This window comes from Grampus griseus (genome assembly GCF_964374135.1).
Source record: "Grampus griseus genome assembly, chromosome: 16".
Classification (NCBI taxonomy): Eukaryota; Metazoa; Chordata; class Mammalia; order Artiodactyla; family Delphinidae; genus Grampus; species Grampus griseus.
Genome location: NC_139010.1, coordinates 55435374 through 55451963, shown reverse-complemented (window position 1 = coordinate 55451963; position 16590 = coordinate 55435374). Strand labels below are relative to the sequence as shown.

At 49.5% G+C, this 16590-nt stretch overlaps 1 protein-coding gene across 1 annotated transcript in view; it reads left to right on the top strand.

The window, feature by feature from the left end:
* TLL2 (tolloid like 2) overlaps positions 1-16590 on the top strand; it is a gene marked incomplete at both ends in the record, with an annotated part of 128604 nt that overhangs the window by 90180 nt on the left and 21834 nt on the right. The window contains 5 exons of the mRNA XM_082673563.1: positions 941-1065; positions 3647-3762; positions 8865-8967; positions 15290-15406; positions 16398-16543. Coding sequence (XP_082529689.1) covers positions 941-1065; positions 3647-3762; positions 8865-8967; positions 15290-15406; positions 16398-16543 — 607 coding nt within the window. The remainder of the gene's footprint in view (positions 1-940; positions 1066-3646; positions 3763-8864; positions 8968-15289; positions 15407-16397; positions 16544-16590) is intronic.

The following is a 16590-nucleotide window of genomic DNA, read 5'->3' as shown; positions in this document are numbered from 1 at the left end:
GGTCCCAGGTTGGGGGTCTGGAAGCAGAGTGGGAAGATCAGGCAGGGGGTAAACCACACCCACCAAATGGAGGCGTGAATAGAGCCAGTACCCCGCCAGGCATCCTGGTGGACATTCGTCTGCTTTGCTCCTTTTAGGTTTCACTCCCACTGGAGCAGAATGAGATATGAACGTTAGAAGGGGCTGCCATGACCATCTAGGCCAATCTCTTACTGTTCAGAGGGGTGAACTGAGGCTCAGGGAGGGAAGGGACTTGTCCGAGGCAAGTGAGGCCTTACAGGTGGCAGTGAGGGCTTACACAGAAATCTCTAGGCCAGAGCTCTCTTGACTACCTCCTGTTCTTTGCATTCATCCCGTTTTCCGTCTGATTATCCCTCTTGCCAGCTAAGGCCCCCAAACCCTGAACTGCTTCATTCACCAACTCATCAACGAGCGCTTGCTGACCAGCCCCTGAGAACCTCACACTGTACTGGTTCCCAAGCTTTCTCTGGAGCCTCTCCAAGACTTACCCATTTTGGGAGCTGCCCGTCGCACAACTCCAGAGGGCGCCACTCACACAGTTGTCTCTCTGAATGGTGCTCCCTGCAGCTGTGCAGTGGGGGGGCCCTGCGGCCTGGACCTGTCAGGGCCTTTGTGGAGATGCTCGGTACACTTCAGTAAGGAAGCCCTCAGGGCCACTGGGCTAGGGCATAGTTTTAAACTTGGCAGAGTCATTTTCCCATTGGAAAGGGAGCCGGCAGCTGAAGAAATGGAATGCTAACATGCCAGCACAAGGGGAGGCAACGTCATGAGTCATGTCAGCCTGGGGCGAGCAGGCCAGGGGGTAGGAATGTTCATGGGGTTGTGGGCAAAGGAAATGAAGACTCGAAATCCCCACGCGGACAGCCTGACAGCCTTGACTTTTCGTTCTCCTTTCTCGCTCTCTCCTTTCTTCCTGTAGAGGAGTTTTCTTAGACACCATCCTCCCCCGTCGAGACGACAATGGCATCAGGCCAACCATTGGCCAGCGTGTGCGGCTCAGTCAGGGAGACATAGCTCAAGCCAGGAAGCTGTACAAATGCCCAGGTAACTGAATCGCAGGGGTTCCAGGGCCTCCAGAGCACCATGGAGACCACTTAACTCAACCACCACAGGCAAACATCCCTGGTGCTGGGAAGACTCCTTGGGGGACATGAAGAGTCTCCCCCTTGGCAGTTGTCATTCCTGGCGTGCTGAGGTGCTGGACAGTGCAGAAAGCCTAACGGTGGAGGGGCTGCAGGTGGTGAAGCAAACAATAGGTCGTAGAGCCCACAGCTTAACTTGTGGGAAGCTTTGGAATTCTCCGGCAAAGCCCTGACGTTCAGAAGAGGAAGAGGCGTAGTGGTGCAGTAGTGAACGGGAGTCCAGTGCGGTGTGCCTCCCATAGGGGTCAAAGCACTCTCCTTTCTATGGGAGTAGGGGACGTGGGTTTAGTAAAACAAGAACCCCAGGTTTTGTAGAAAGGCAAAGAGTGAAGGAGAATGCTTTTGAAAGGGTAGAAGCCAGCTTCCCAAACACTGGAAGGCAGAGGGCATCTCAGTGCTGTAAATGAGATCGTTTCTATGGGCTTGGGCTCTCCTAGCCATCCAGGGTGCTAGTCAGTGGCCAGTATTCTGCCATTGGAGATGGGACGGTACACTGGATCCAAGCAGATGTCTGCTTCTCTGCCAGTTCGAAACCCCCCGCCCCTTGGCTTTGCCCTCTTTGCTTCCATCTCGTTGCCTTCAGCACTGTCACCCCCGCCCCCCTTGCCTCCCAGCGGGGAGCTCACGTTGGCCCCTTTAAGCTGCTGAGCTTCAGTGTAAAGCGCTCCTTGACAGCAGCCAAGTTTTTACCAGTGATGGGTGAGAAGGCGATTTGGTGGTTTGGGGGGCAAGAAAGAAATTCCATTACCAAAAGGTCCAGCAACCTTTTCCAAACTCCCAGACCAAACACGTGGTTCGATCATGGGACAGAATATTTGGAATAGGGGCCATCTTAGAAAATTGGACTCGCAGCTTTTTTTCAAACGACACTGCCGGCAGCACACGCTCACTCGCAAAGCGACAACCATACTCGACCCCTAAAGGACCGCAGTGCTGGCACTGCTTCCCTCCAGGCCACCGTTCTGGGAGACCCCCCGACCATCTGTGCCCTGCACCTGCACAGAAAAGGTCTCTGGCTTCCCCAGCTCGTGTGCAAAGGACGGGGTGCTCAAAGGACCGTGTGGGACTGCTCCATCACGACACTCTGGGAAATAAGCCCATCCAGCTATTAGTCATCTGGGGGCATGTTAGGGCTGAAATACAGGATACACATATCATATAACCTTGCTGAATTGAAAGAGGAACCTTATAGCGTTCCCTGGGAAATGCCATAGTATTTATTTAGTTATAATGTATATGCTTCTTACTTCCCGAAAGGATTGGAAGCAGCTGGTAAATACCATGGAGCCATGCAGTAATGTATGTGTTCTTGCAGAACGTTGACGATTATTCTAAAATAATTTCCATGGAACCCTCGAGGGTGTTCACTGCTGGGCATAATCCTCATGATGCCTGGCAGTTGTTCGGTAACATGATATTGAAGCCCCGATATCCAGGATTTCCTGAGGCCGATATGGGCCATTCTCCAGCTCTTCCTTCCTGCAGCTCCAAAAACTGCATCTTCAAATAGTTTCAAGTAGTAACTGAAAGCAAAGGTGGTTGCCGCGCAGACGCTGAATTGCATGTAGGAAAAGAAATGTAAGGAAGTGTGTTTCCCACACTCTGGAGGTGGCCCCATGAAAGGAGGGGCACTCAGCAAACCGATGTACCTGTCTTTGGGGTCTGAATCCCTAGAGATGAGGGGATACAAAAGGTTACGCATAACCTTTTCTTTTGAGGACAAATTAGGGGAAATATTTTTCACATACATAGGACTAGGTTCTAGACTCCAGGCAACCCTCAAACATTCAAGGGCAGACTAGCCTACTCTAGAATATTCCAGCTTCCTGTGCTTCTGGTCATTTTCCTCTGTTTTCTTGACTATTCCGTAGCTCTTTCAGAGGTGGGTAGCAGAAAAAGAAGAGACAGGATTCCAACTAACAGCTGAAATAAATTTCAAAGCATTTTCTTTTTGCTCCATGTGCTTGCACTTTTGTATTCTCTCTGCCACAGATATTATTAGCAGTAATTATAACGGCCACTATGTAGGGGGGGAACTCACAGTGTGCTGAGCACTGCACTGAGCCATTTCATATAATGCAGATGATTTCTTTAACCCTCTAGGTAGGTCCCACCCATTTCACAGAAAAGAAAACTGAGGCCCAACAAGGCTGGGATATTTGCCCACCACCAAACAGCTGGCTAGAGTGCTGAGATTCAAACCTCTAGGTTGTACTCAATCCTGAGAGGCTCAGAAGAAACCCCTGGGGTGTTACTTTTTGGCCCCCAGGCCCGAGTTTTGCTTTTATTGACATGTATTTGCTTTTATTTTATTGACATTTTGCCAGAAAAATGTCAATCTGCCTGACATGCTTTTTGCCAAGGTGTTCTGAGAGCTTTGGCTGGTAAAGGGGTGAATTTGCTCAGCAGCCCTGTCCAGGGGGCTGCATGGGCGGGGAGTGTGTGCACATGCCTGGATCACATGTCTTGTTTTGCTTGTGCAGCATGTGGAGAGACCCTGCAGGACACGACGGGAAACTTTTCCGCACCCGGTTTCCCGAATGGCTACCCTTCTTATTCCCACTGTGTCTGGAGGATATCGGTCACTCCAGGGGAAAAGGTAGGTATGAAACCACCTCAGGAAATGAAAGCGCATTCTTTGAGTTGGGTGAGGCATGAGGAACTAGTATTATTATTAATAGTAATAATAATAGCTGTTATGAGCACCTACTATGTGCCAGTCACTGGGCAAGCTTGCTTAACGTTCATGATTTCTGGACTTTCCCACCAGCCTCCCCCATACAAATGGAGGCCTATGTACTAAATGTCTACAGGAGCTATAAATCAAGCTCACAGTATGTAAAACAAAGTAGGTGCCACCCTCCTCCCTTGATAAATACACCATCAGGATGCCCTGGAAGGTGAGGATCCAATTTAGAATTTCTTGACACCTCGGAGCGCTGTTCTGGAAGGTGGCACTACAGGGAGAGCTAGCCCCCAAACACGGCTGGCCCCTCTTCCTCTTCCCAGCCCCAGCTCCATCTAGGAGCACCCAGGGCAACCCCCAGCCCACAATCCCAAGCACCCTCCACTCCTACCTTGCAAACAGCTGTTTCTTGACTCCTTCTCCAGTGGAGGTGGACTGGGCAGGTGTGCTGTCCACGCTCGGGAGGATGGATCCAGGGCAGAGGTCCTTGTACACCTGGAAGTGGCCTCAGGGCTATTGGGGCAGGGAATTCTAAGGTCCTGGGCTCCTGAGGTGCGGTCTAGGAGCTGGGAAAACTCTGTGTAGGCAATTCCTTTGGTTCTGAAGATTCCATGACCCTCTAAACTTGAGCCCAGCTCAGGGGTCTCTTTTGCCCTGGTCCAGGGGTGGTATATTCTTAACCTTTCTGCAGGGTTCATCTCCTTATATCCATTATTTGAACAAGGAATCCGAGGCCCAGACATTTTTAAAATTGCCCACATTCAGAGGAAGATATAGAACTGGGAACTGGGGCTTCTGCACCTCGAAGCTTGTATTTTTCCCTACACTTCACTACAAAGCCAAGGGTTCTTCATGTTGTCTCAACCTAGATGAAGCTACTTTTGCATCTCTGCCCCTCGGGCCTGTCTCCCTGCAGTCATCCTGTTGTGGCTTCTCTCACAGGATCATGGCTGCTGGCTATTTGGCCGTCCCCTTTCTAGACCCTAAGCTCACTGAGTACAGACGTGGTTCACCTCAGCACCCAACACAGCCCATGGCACAGAGTCATACAATAAGTATTATTTGTTGAATGGATGTGTAGATGGATGAGCGGCTGAATGGGCGTGCAGTGGGAGGTGTTGGATTTTCAGGTGCCTGTAGCCAATCTTCAGATATTCCTAATTCATCACTATAAAAAAGATGTCCACTTAAATGTTGAGTTAAATATACTGTGATAACTAGAGAGAAACAATGGCTTAGACCATTGTGAGCATTTTCTGCAGGCTGGGCGCTATTCTCAGCATATCGTGTGGAGTCTCTCATTGAATCCTCACAACAGCTTCATGTGATTGGCACTATTACCACATCGCTTTGCAGTTAAGGAAATGGACTCGCTTAAGGCTACTCAGTTTGTTGTATTGGGGTTTGACCCCAGGCAATTTGACTCTGAGAGCCTGAATGCTTAACTATCATCCTAAATTATTCCTCAAAGGGGACAGGCTGATAGACATTTGAACATGCATTCATACACACATACTCACATGCACACATACACACACACACACGCACACACACAACAGCCACACGCACACATCCTTCCTCTGGCCCTAAGCATTTATGACTGTGTGGTTGTCATCGTGAGCCTGAGGAACTTCAGACCTGTCTGCCTTGGGCAGATGAGGTCCCTGTGCCTGCAGGAGGCATCCATGGGAGGGAAGAAGGAGGAGGGGGAGGAAGGGATCTGGCAATCCCTAAATTGTTGAATTGCCCTGAATAGCAGAGGCTCTGTGATCTGTTTGAACTGCATGAGATTCACCAAGCCTTAATTATTATTGCTGACTGGGGACAGGGAGAATATATCATTGAAATTCCAAAACCAATTATTTCAACTTCTGCTTCACCCACCCAGCCTTCCCCAGAGCTGCTGGTCATCAGCAAACTTGACTGATTTGAGTTTCACCTCTTGTTCATCACCTCTTCCCCTATGGTCTTTATGGTTCACTAACATACTTAAATAATTAGCCTGAATAATTATCCGTTCATTCAGATCGTGAACGTGTTACCAAGGAAGTTGTAATAACATTTCCTTTCTGAAATTTTAAAAAGCAAAGGCTGAAGAATTACATTGCAGCCAGTTAGCAAGGATTACCGAGCCCTTGCACCTGAATGCTAGCACCGCAGGAGAGACGAAAGAAATCTAAATACAGCCCCTGTCTTCAAGGGACTTAGAGTTTAGTTGGGGTCCGCCCTTCACCCCTAGGGAGTCTCATTTAATTGAAGGAGGGGCATTTGCTTGGCACTGGTATCTTTTTAACTTCTGAGGTGATTCTAATCCACAAGCAGGTTGAAAGAAAAGTGACATCACACACACACACACACACACACACACACACACACACACACTACAACACAGCAGGTAAGCTGGCCAGTTATTTTCTGGTACTGACTTCATCTCCTAGGAGATCACAGGGCTTTGTGGAAGACGGTGCTCCTTGTCCTGAGACCTGAACAAGGGAGCCAGTGGACACACTCAAGATGGGCAGCCTGTGTGAAGAGCACTTTGTGTGTCCGGTTCATGGTGCATGAAGTGTACGTTCAGTGTGGCTTGATGTTTTAAATCGCCATTCATCAAGTGTCTGTTACGTGCCAGGCATAGCACTGCACATGCCATGTACAGTTTCTCGTGCAGTCCCCTCAACAGCCCAATGGTGTGCATGTTTCTTTCCAGACAAGGAAGCTAAAGGCCCAAGAGGACAAGTATTTTCCCAAGATTCCAGAGCCAGGAAGGGTAGAGCTGGGAGGAAATCCAGATCTGCCTGCCTCTAAAATGCCTGCTCTAGAGTCACTCTAAGATAGGGAGGGAGGAGTTCCAAAGAGGGAAAGATCATATCCATCTGGGAAATCAGGGAAGGACTCGGGGGGAGGGAGGGGCCCCCTATCCAGGCATGGGAGGGTCTTATTAGCATGGATATATCAGGGTGCGCCAGGAAATAAGGTCACATGGGATGGGTGCTGGAGGCTCTGGAAAGTAATCAGAGCTTAATTTATGAGATGGGGGCATAGGGAGCTGCTGAAGTTTTCTGAGCACAGGAGGGATCTGGTAGACATGAGCTGTAAGTGCAAGATTGATCCAGAAGACCTAGTGTGCAGAATGGACGGGGGCACGGCAGGGAGGGGTTCCGGAATCATCTCAGCAGGAACAATGCAGGCAGGGCTGTTGAAGGGGCAGCGAGACTGACCTGGAGCGGGAACTCAGACATCTCAAAGGAAGAAAGTCCGTCAGCCCTGGGATAAGCAATAGAGGCCAAGGAGAGCTAACCCCAAGGTACAGCACCTCAGTGATCGGGGCGAGGACGTCACCTACAGACAGGGAAGCTGGGAGGACAATGCTTTCTTTTGAGGTGTCCTTACCTCAGAAGGGGAGCGGGGAGGACGGGAGCCAGCCGAGGAGAAAGAACAGTGGACAGAGTGTGGTGGAAACCAGAGAGGAGAGGTTCAAAGCAGAGGGGCCAGAGAACAAGGACAAAGAACTAAGTCCTTTCGATGTGGCCGGGAGGGCACTGCAAACTTTGACCCACAGCCCTCCAGCCTAAGGGGTTTACTTAGAGACAGTGGGACCCAGGGCTGTAAGAATAGAAAAGAAAGTGGCCAGCAGAGGGAGGAGAGTGAAGACGCTAGAAAAAGATGAACTGCCCGATAGCAAGGTCCCCCCCGAGTGGGAAAAGCCATAGATAGGGTCAGAGGTGCAGGAGCTGGGGCAGGGCACTTCAGGGGACTCTGGAGAGCGAAAGGGCTGAGAGACGGCGGGCAGGGTACACGCCGAGGACGGGCAGGGAGCCCACTTGGGAGCTGCAGCCAGACAATCCCGGGCACGTTGCATGGCGGGGCTTGAAGGGGGCTGAAGGGAGAGAGCAAACCTGACCTCGGTCTGGGCCGTCTGAGTTGGAAGGGGTGCAAGTCTGTAGGGCCCCCCCTCCCCTCCACTGCTTGTGGGCAGGGGCACCACTGAATGGCCTCAAGTGTGTCCAGAGGGACTGGAAACCTTCCTTCCCAGCCCCTCGGAACCCCCCTCCCCAGCCTTCACTCCTCCTCACCTCTTCTGCCCCCTCATTCCAGACATGCGCACAATGACCCTGCTAGATGCATGGCGCGGCTCCCCAGACATCTCCTTGCACTGCTCGTGTCAGTCCCTTGCATCAGAATTCTGTCTGGCCCTCCTTCTCTGGCCCCTGGACCCCTATTCTCCTAAGGTTAAATGCCACCTCCTCCGAGAAGCCTTCTCCAGATTTTCCCGGGCAGAATCTAGTTCTCCTTCCTTGGGGCTCCAGAGTGCCTTTCTGTCCATCCCTTTCTTCTCAGCATTTATTCCATAGTGTTCTCATTGGCTTGGCACATCTGCCCTTCCCTCATTCTCTGAGCTCCTTAAAGGCAAGTACTCTGTCTTACTGATCTTTCTATCTTGATTGGCCAACACAGACTGGCACACAGTGGGTCAACTAACAATGGTGGAATGAATGAATAAATGAATGAACGGACTAACTGTAGGAAGGCTGTTAGATACACCACACCTCAGAAGAGTGAGGTCATGGCCAGGGGAACACTGATCACAGAGGTGCTCGGATGCACTCGGGTTCACCCCAAACCCTTTGGAATGATTGATGATGTTTTAAGATCTTTTCGTATCTCTAAACTCCATTGACCTCTTACCTCCTTCCAAATCCCCAGTCTCAGCGCATCCCGACCAGTCTTTTTAATGCATCTTGCTTTCTATAAACCACCAAGTGACTTCAAAAGCCCAAGTTATTCCCCAGACAGAACCAAAGAACCCATCTCCTCTGTTTATTCCCCATCCTGTTTAAGGTTTATTATTGAATGTCATGAGGTTTCCTGTGAATGTGCTTTTGAGAGGACACTCCTACTGTGGTCTGAAAGCTCTGTATGCTAAAGGGTAACGTGAGAACACCGCTATGCCAGACGTATCTTCAAAACTCCTCAGGCTTGGCTGCCAAAACTCACTTTACGGTAACTCTTTGCAGATCGCCTTAAACTTCACATCCATGGATTTGTTTAAAAGCCGCCTGTGCTGGTACGACTACGTGGAGGTCCGGGATGGTTATTGGAGAAAAGCCCCCCTGTTGGGTGAGTTGACTTCAGAAAGCCTTAAGAAAGGAGTGCTCAGATGCTGTCTGCGATGCTGTTAATATCTGGAAGGGTCCATCCCGCCAGTCACAGGAAGCTCTCACGGGTCGGTGTCATTGTAAAACTCTGAACACTCCATTTGGCCGCACATGTTAAAAGCTTTTAAAACTGCGAATACTCTTTGACCCAGCCGTTCCACTTCTTAGAATTTATCCTAGGGAACTAATTAAGAAAGTGTGCAAAGCTCTCACTACAGGGATGTTCAGTGAAGCAGGAAACATTGAAAACAATTTAAATATTCAACAGTAGGGGTTAGATGAATAAATTATAATACATCTTTTCAATGAAAAACTATCCAGCCGTTAAAAATAAAGTTGGAGGGGGCTATTTATTGATACAGAAAGATGTTCATTGTACATTGCTACACAAAAGGTGTTGCAAAATAGGATATGCAACACGTAGGATTCCGTTTTAACAAAAATACACTTGTATATCGATGCAGGCGTTGCAAAACCAGATGCCTTCGGGTATAAGGTGTAAATGAGTGAGACGGGGCTGGTATAATAAAGTAAGAAGTGACAGGGAGTGTGGCAAACTGAACAGTAAATATCCCGACTCAAATTACCCAAAACAAAATTACTGAAAACATTGTGCAGCCTGGATTTGACTGGAAGAAACCATTTTGTGGTCTACAATATAAATATTCAGTAAAACAAGACATATAAATAAATAACACGCAGTGGTTATTTCAGGATGATGGAGTATTTTTTAAAATTATTCTGTTGTTGTTCTTGGTTTAGCTATATTTTCCAATTTCTCTATGATGAGCGTGTATTCTTTGGGGGAGATGAACAGTGCTTGAACTCATCCATGAAAAGGCAGGTGGACCTTTGAGTGAGAGAAGGTAGGCAGGTGGCATAAAGAGAAAAGTCAGTTCACTCAGGATTGGTCACCAGGGGCAGGTCTCTCAGGGTGACCAGGGAAGATTACCGTCATATAGAGGACAAATGGCATCAGTGTTAGGACAACGGACATGGGGACTCGTTTGGCCCAGAAATGTCCACCATGGTGGAGCCAGAATGAGAAGCAGAGTCATAAGGGGCCAGCTGGGAGGGTGTCCGCTTAGAGTGGGTTGTTCTCATTTTTAGAGTGCTATTCAGGGTGGGCTTCTGAGTTGGACCAGCGTAAGTTCGCGGTGCAGACTTTGTCCCTGGCATGTCTTCACGTAGGCAGAAAAGCCATACTTGTTATGCTTCGAATGACTGGCCTGAGTGTGAGCTGCTATTAGGACAACTGACCAAAGATGGAGGCCGGAAAGAAGGGAGAGAGCTAAGGTGGGGAGTTTCACTGCCAGACTGAGCCCAGCTTCGTTTCAGATTCTGGGGTAGATCGGAAGAGACGGGGACAGAGGGTCTGGCTGGACCCAGGGGGGCCTGGCAGGTACTAAGCTTCTGTATGGCCAAAGGGTCTCAGCCAGATCAGCTACCACTGAGAAAGGCACACAAGCCCACTCAGTCCAGAGGGCCATGAGTTTAAATTCCTAAAGGTACAAATAGACAGGAATTTGTAAAGAAGTTTTGATGAGCGCCCTTGCACTCTGAGAAAGGAAGCACAGGGTGGGGGGCAACCTCATGGTTTGGTGTGTATACTTCTGGATTATTTGGCTCTTTTACAAGAATGCATTCAGATATTATTTTATAATTAATAAAAGAAACTGTTTGGGAGGAGTTTCATGATAACATGGAATCTCGGGGACCTTAGAGTCACTTAATCACACACCTTCATGAGAAAACCGCACTCCCCAAGTGCAAAACCAACTCGCTAAGGCCACACAGCCTGCTGGTGGCTGAGATCAGGTCAGAACTTAGATGCCCAGCTGATGGGGCAAGGGGACTGCTGAATCTAGAAGGGGCTCCCCATAGGACTGCCATGATTCGTTGTTTATCTGAAATTCAAATTTAACTGGGCTTCCTGTATTTTTGTTTGCTAAATCTGGCAACCCTATACCCCCCAGGGAATGTGATAGACTTTAAAAAGCTCAGGAGGGGGAAGCTCTCTGTTCCTAAAGTTCCATGGAGAGGGCCAAGGCATGCTCCTGAAAATGGGCACAGGCAGAGGGATTTCCAGCTGTTCCTTGAACTTGAAACAAGAATTTTCTCGCTGCAGATCCTGGGAACTCTGATCACACGTTCAGTGATTGGGTGGAGCTTTTGCTGTTCGTCATTATCCATGATGGTTTTTTGTTTGGGTTTTTTTTTTGTTTTGCTTATATTTTACACACTTTTGCAGTGAGTGTGTGTATGTGTATGTGAGAGTGTGTGGATGTGAGAGAGAGAGAGAGAGAGAGAAAGAGAGAGAGAGAGAGAGAGAGTGTGTGCGTGCGCGCACCGAGTGTGCTGTAGCCAAGGCATGGCCCAGCGCCTGTAACCGTCATTCTTCATTTGCAGGAGTTCTCCTTTGCCAACTATTTGGCCTGCTCTGATGTTTCCAAATGCAGTTGTTAGTGAACTTTTGTGTTTGGAACAAGTGCATTGTGTGGGCCGAGCTGGTCCCTGGGAGGGGTCAGTGCCATGAAATCTGCCGGGAGGAGGCAGGTCAATGCCCCTTTGGCAGGAGAGAGAGCGGATTAGGGCAGATTGTGAAAGTATGCATCTTGCTCTGAAAAACTGTGCATCGCATATTTTCCCAGGGCAGTGTGTGAAAATCCAGGCATAATGGACGCATAACTTTTTATGAATGAACCCTTTATGACTCCCCATGGAGTCCACTTGTAGTGTCCTCATCTGCATTTCCTCTTCTTGATATCCTTATTAAACTCCTCCTCCAAAGGCAGGAACCAGATTTCAGTTTAGGAATCTGACACCTTTTCTCTAGTCCATTTTCTCTCCAGCCTGCTAGTCTCCTTGGGAGAAGGGTGTTTGGGGCCCAGCTTTTCACATAGTGATTAAAGGGAAATGTAAGTAGATTGAGAACATTTCACGGCTGCTTAAAGATAGCAGGTTGTTTTTTTCAGTGTCGGGGGTCACTGAGGAGATTGCACCTAAAGAGGGGAGGAAGGTGGCCGCATACAGAACCATCCAGTAATCTGAAACACTGGCCTGTTAATTGGATTCCCCTCCCTTATTTCTGCTAGAGGAATTACTCTAACAATGCACTTTTGTAGGCAGAACGGTCCTCGGGCATTCTGTCCCACCACAACGCACACAAAGGCTTTTCTTCCGCCTTCCCTGAAGTGGGGAGGGAAGTTCAGAAAGGCCAGGCTGGCCAATCAGTGTCGCGTGGCTCCTCTACTAAGGGCTCCCTGGGCAGGGGCGGCCCCCCAAGTGAGCAGAACCGATGGCATGAATCAAACTGGCCAGCCTGGTGTTGCCACAAGTTTGCTTTATGGTTTGAGTCTTTGATCTTCATTCCTATATGTCTGTTTCCAAATTGGGAAATGGGAATAGTGATTACATTCCAGACAGCAGATTTGATGTCTGCTGATCCAAAAAAGGTGCAGTGTTCAGAACTGCACCTCAAACAGACGAGTTCCTTTGGATGGTGGTGGCGGTGATGGTGATGATGATGAAGAGCGTGAGACTGATGATTGCCAAGGTTCAAATCCTGCTGCCACTTACAATCCTGAGTGTAACTCAGCTCAGATTCTCCAAAGCTCAGTTTTTTCAGAAATGAGATTACTAATAGCACCTATTTCAGAAGGTAGTAGGGAGGCAAGTAGAAAATCCATGTAGAGTGTGTAGGACAGCATCTGGCATAGTCTGGTTCAATTCCACAGGGAGCTTTTGTCAGAACCATTACAGTGAAGGTGAGAATCTGGAGACATCAGTCCAGGGACAATGTAGACGGTTCTAGTTAAGAATTACAAGGTGATCTGGGGAGACGTTGCTTAGACATAATTTGTAATTTATTCTACCAAGTCTAGCTCTGCCAAGGCAGTAAAACACACCTGAGCCGGTAATTCCTGTCTCCTCCGGGGTACGGAGCAGAGGCGGGTGGTCCTGTGGCCCATGGGTGCGTGGTTTCTTAGGCAGCAAGGTGGTGGAAGTCCCTTTCTCTTTTGAAAACTTCCCCAGCGGCTGTGACAGCTGGGGTTTTAAAAGGAGAAATTTGGACTTGAAACTCGGTTTGGCTAAGAGAGTTCCTTTTGTGAACCGTCATTGCTTCACTGCTGTTCAGTGGCTCCGTCTTCTCACTCGTGAGCAATACTTCCCCAGGCTTACATGCTGTTTTCCAAGAACTAATTGATACTAGTTGGCCATGCCCGAGGAACCGTTATTGGAAGTGTATAGACTTCTGATGGATTTTTCCTTGCCCAATTCTCAACAGCAGTTTTAGCTCATCTCCCTTAATATTAAGCTCTCCAAATCCGAAAGGCTACAGGCAACCAGAATCAGAAGGAAATGGAAGATTAGCAACCTCTACCCCTGTGTCTCCCCAAAGAATGTCGACCACAGTTGGCCACTAGGTAGTGTCTGTAGTGACATTTATTACTCCCCCAGTCTCAGCCCCCCGCCCCAGTTCTCAGAAGGGCAGAGCAGCGTTACAGCTTCAAGGGGTCGATCCAGTGGCTAACACAGTGCTGGCCATAAGAGGATACCCACTAAACATCTGTCAAATGGACTTTAAAACATTTTTTGGAGATAAAATTCATGCACCATAATACATCTCATCATTAGCGCACGTAAGTCAGTGGTTTCAGTGTGCTCACAGAGCTGTACAGCCACCACAGTCTGAGAGCATCTTCATCATCCCCCAGAGAAAGCCCATACCCATTAACCGTCACTCCCCCTCCCCCCCATGTTAAATGGATTCTCGAGTGACTCACACAGTCAGCGCTTGGTGGAGCCGCGGACGCTTTCCGTTCCGAGAGACCCTGGCTGGTCTGTGTTGTGAGCTGATGATGAGTATGACTCAGTCCATCTCCCACCCCACCCCCGTTCTTGCCCTGGCTGCCATCCTTATGTGGCATTGGAAATTATATGGCCAAGGATGACCATGTCCTGGGAAGGCCTGGCCTTCCCCCTTTTCCTCCGTAAAAGGTCCAAATTTCACACAATGTACCCAAGTGTCTAAGAAATACACATTTATTTGTATGTTCAATACCACAAGTTCAGTAGCAATTATGAGCCCCTTTCCATCAGGTAGTGGGAACTTAATTACAGTCAATTTGTGGTTTTTCCCACAGGGTGCCAGTGGGGGGCACACTGTGCCAGGGCATGGTGTCTGGCACATTGCCATCCCAACTGGCATTGCTGGGATGTCCTCATCCCCCTCTTGTCTCCAGTCCTCTGTCCACCTCAGTGGCTGCGGTGCCTCCTCCTTGGCTCTGCCCTAGGCCAGTTCAGATTGGTACCAAGTCCACATCTCCCTAGAAGACGTTCTATGGGAGACGTGCTATGGCTCCCCAGGCCCTCTGGGCTATGGGAAAGTCGCTTCCATCCCCTCCCAGGAGTCCTGTTGCTGCCGTCGTGTCCCGCTTTCCCTGAAGAACTCTGCATGCCAGTCTCCTGGCCTAATGTCTTACGAAAACACACAGACACTCCTGTTCTGACCCCAGGTGGGACATGGGGAATCCAGGGTCTTGTTGCCCCTCCAGGCTGTGCCAGGGACTGCCCTGGGGGCACAGCTCTCTGCTTCTCCCAGCTCCTTAAACCTCCTTGGGGTCTCTATCAACCTTCTCCACCCAGGGCACAGGGTCCTTTCGGAGGTTCCATGGTGCCCTCTCCAATCTTCTCTCCCTCTAGGAGAGGATTTGCTCCTCCATCCTAGGAATCTTTCTAAGACTACAAGGCAGGGGAAATGTGCTCTTATTCACTGTGTATTTTCCCAAATCTTTGGTATTGTGGCCAGACTTGTGGAATTCAAAAGCCAAGAACTGATTTTGTCATCACGTGTCCTCTGGCCACCCTTCCCCGAGACAAGGAAGGCATAAGGCATGCTCCCCGAATAGAAGGGTGTATATGTAATAGAAATACCAGGGAGGACACTCACCACTCGCTCAGACCACCATCCCACCACTGGCCTTGCTGGGACGTCCTCATCCCCCTCAGCACCTCAACAAGACCCACTGGTAGGGGAGGGGGTGCCTGGGCCACACGCAGGGTATTTGATCGATGGGCGTCTGAGACTCTCCTGAAGGAGGCATACAGGCGTGTGACTGTTTCCATCCCAGCTTTTAATCCCGTATGTGCTACAGGATGAGTTGCCCAGCGAGGACTGCTCACCTTGAACTGCATTTGAAGCAACACTGCTCTCTCTCTGCCTGCACTGAGTCCCTCCGTCCTGTCCGCCAGCAGCCTGACCGTTCTTTTCCGCTCCCCAGGTAGATTTTGTGGCGACAAAGTCCCGGAGCCGCTCATCTCCACAGACAGCCGGCTCTGGGTGGAATTCCGAAGCAGCAGCAACATCCTGGGCAAGGGCTTCTTCGCGGTGTATGAAGGTTTGTTCATGATGAGAGGAGCCGCCGGCGTGGTTCCTGATGTGCCTCAGTCCTTCACATGCAGCCGGTGTCCCTTCCCACCCTTGCACGTGTGGCAGCTGCCGGAGCCCTGAGGGTGGGGCAGCACCGTCCCCTTCTCCCACCTTATGGAAGCTGAGAGGCTAGCTGGGCTCCCTTCAGGACAGGCGCCACCTACCTGTCACCACCCAGCGGGGATGGTGTTGTGTTGGGGGTTATAGAACACTTTGGAAATGAAAGCAGCCTCTGAATAGCTGTGTGAGCCTGAGCAAAGAATCCAAACCTCTCTGAGTCACATTTGTGAAAAGAGGACTTTGGACAATGTCAAGGAATTTCCAGCTACATTTCTTGGAAGGGCCTCTGAGGCCATCATCGTGGTTGAGTTGAGGGAACCAATAGGTCTGGGCTCTAGGCAGCTGCCACCAGGGCAATTCTGCTTCTGTTTGTTCCACATATTGGGTTTCTCTGGCTAGTTACCCCTGTGCCCGCCCTCCACCCAAAGGAAAACACTAAATAGTTATTAAGGCCCCTTAGGGACTTAAATTGTAATTTTGGAGAGGCCAGAGCTTTGTTTTTATAAAGGAAATAGCGTGCGTGTGCGTGTGTACACATCACTCTGTACCAGAGACCTCCACCCTCTGCATCAGAATCACTGGGGGATCTCAAACCCCCGGTGATCACCCAGACACACTTGATCAGAACTTCTTGGGATGTGGCCCTGGCTCCCATAGTTTGAAAAATCTCCCAGGTGATTTTGATGCACAGCAAAGGTAGAGAACCATTGCTCTATACAGTTATTTTCTTTATATGAGAAAAATTCAGAGTTGCAAACACATGAGGTTATGCCTTCCCGGAGGCACAGTCTTGGTTGAATGGAAATGAAAATGTTGGCAAGTGGAGCCACCTAGTGGTGTACTTCCTTAGTAAGGGTCTGACCAGGGACCCCCCTTTCCTCCTGGCTCTTTTTCTAAAGCTACCTGTGGGGGAGACATTAACAAAGATGCCGGTCAGATTCAATCCCCAAACTACCCGGATGACTACAGACCTTCCAAGGAATGTGTTTGGAGGATTACGGTTTCGGAGGGATTTCACGTGGGGCTCACCTTCCAAGCTTTTGAGGTAAGTACTGCTGATCTTAGACACTGTGCTCTATAAAGATACGTTTC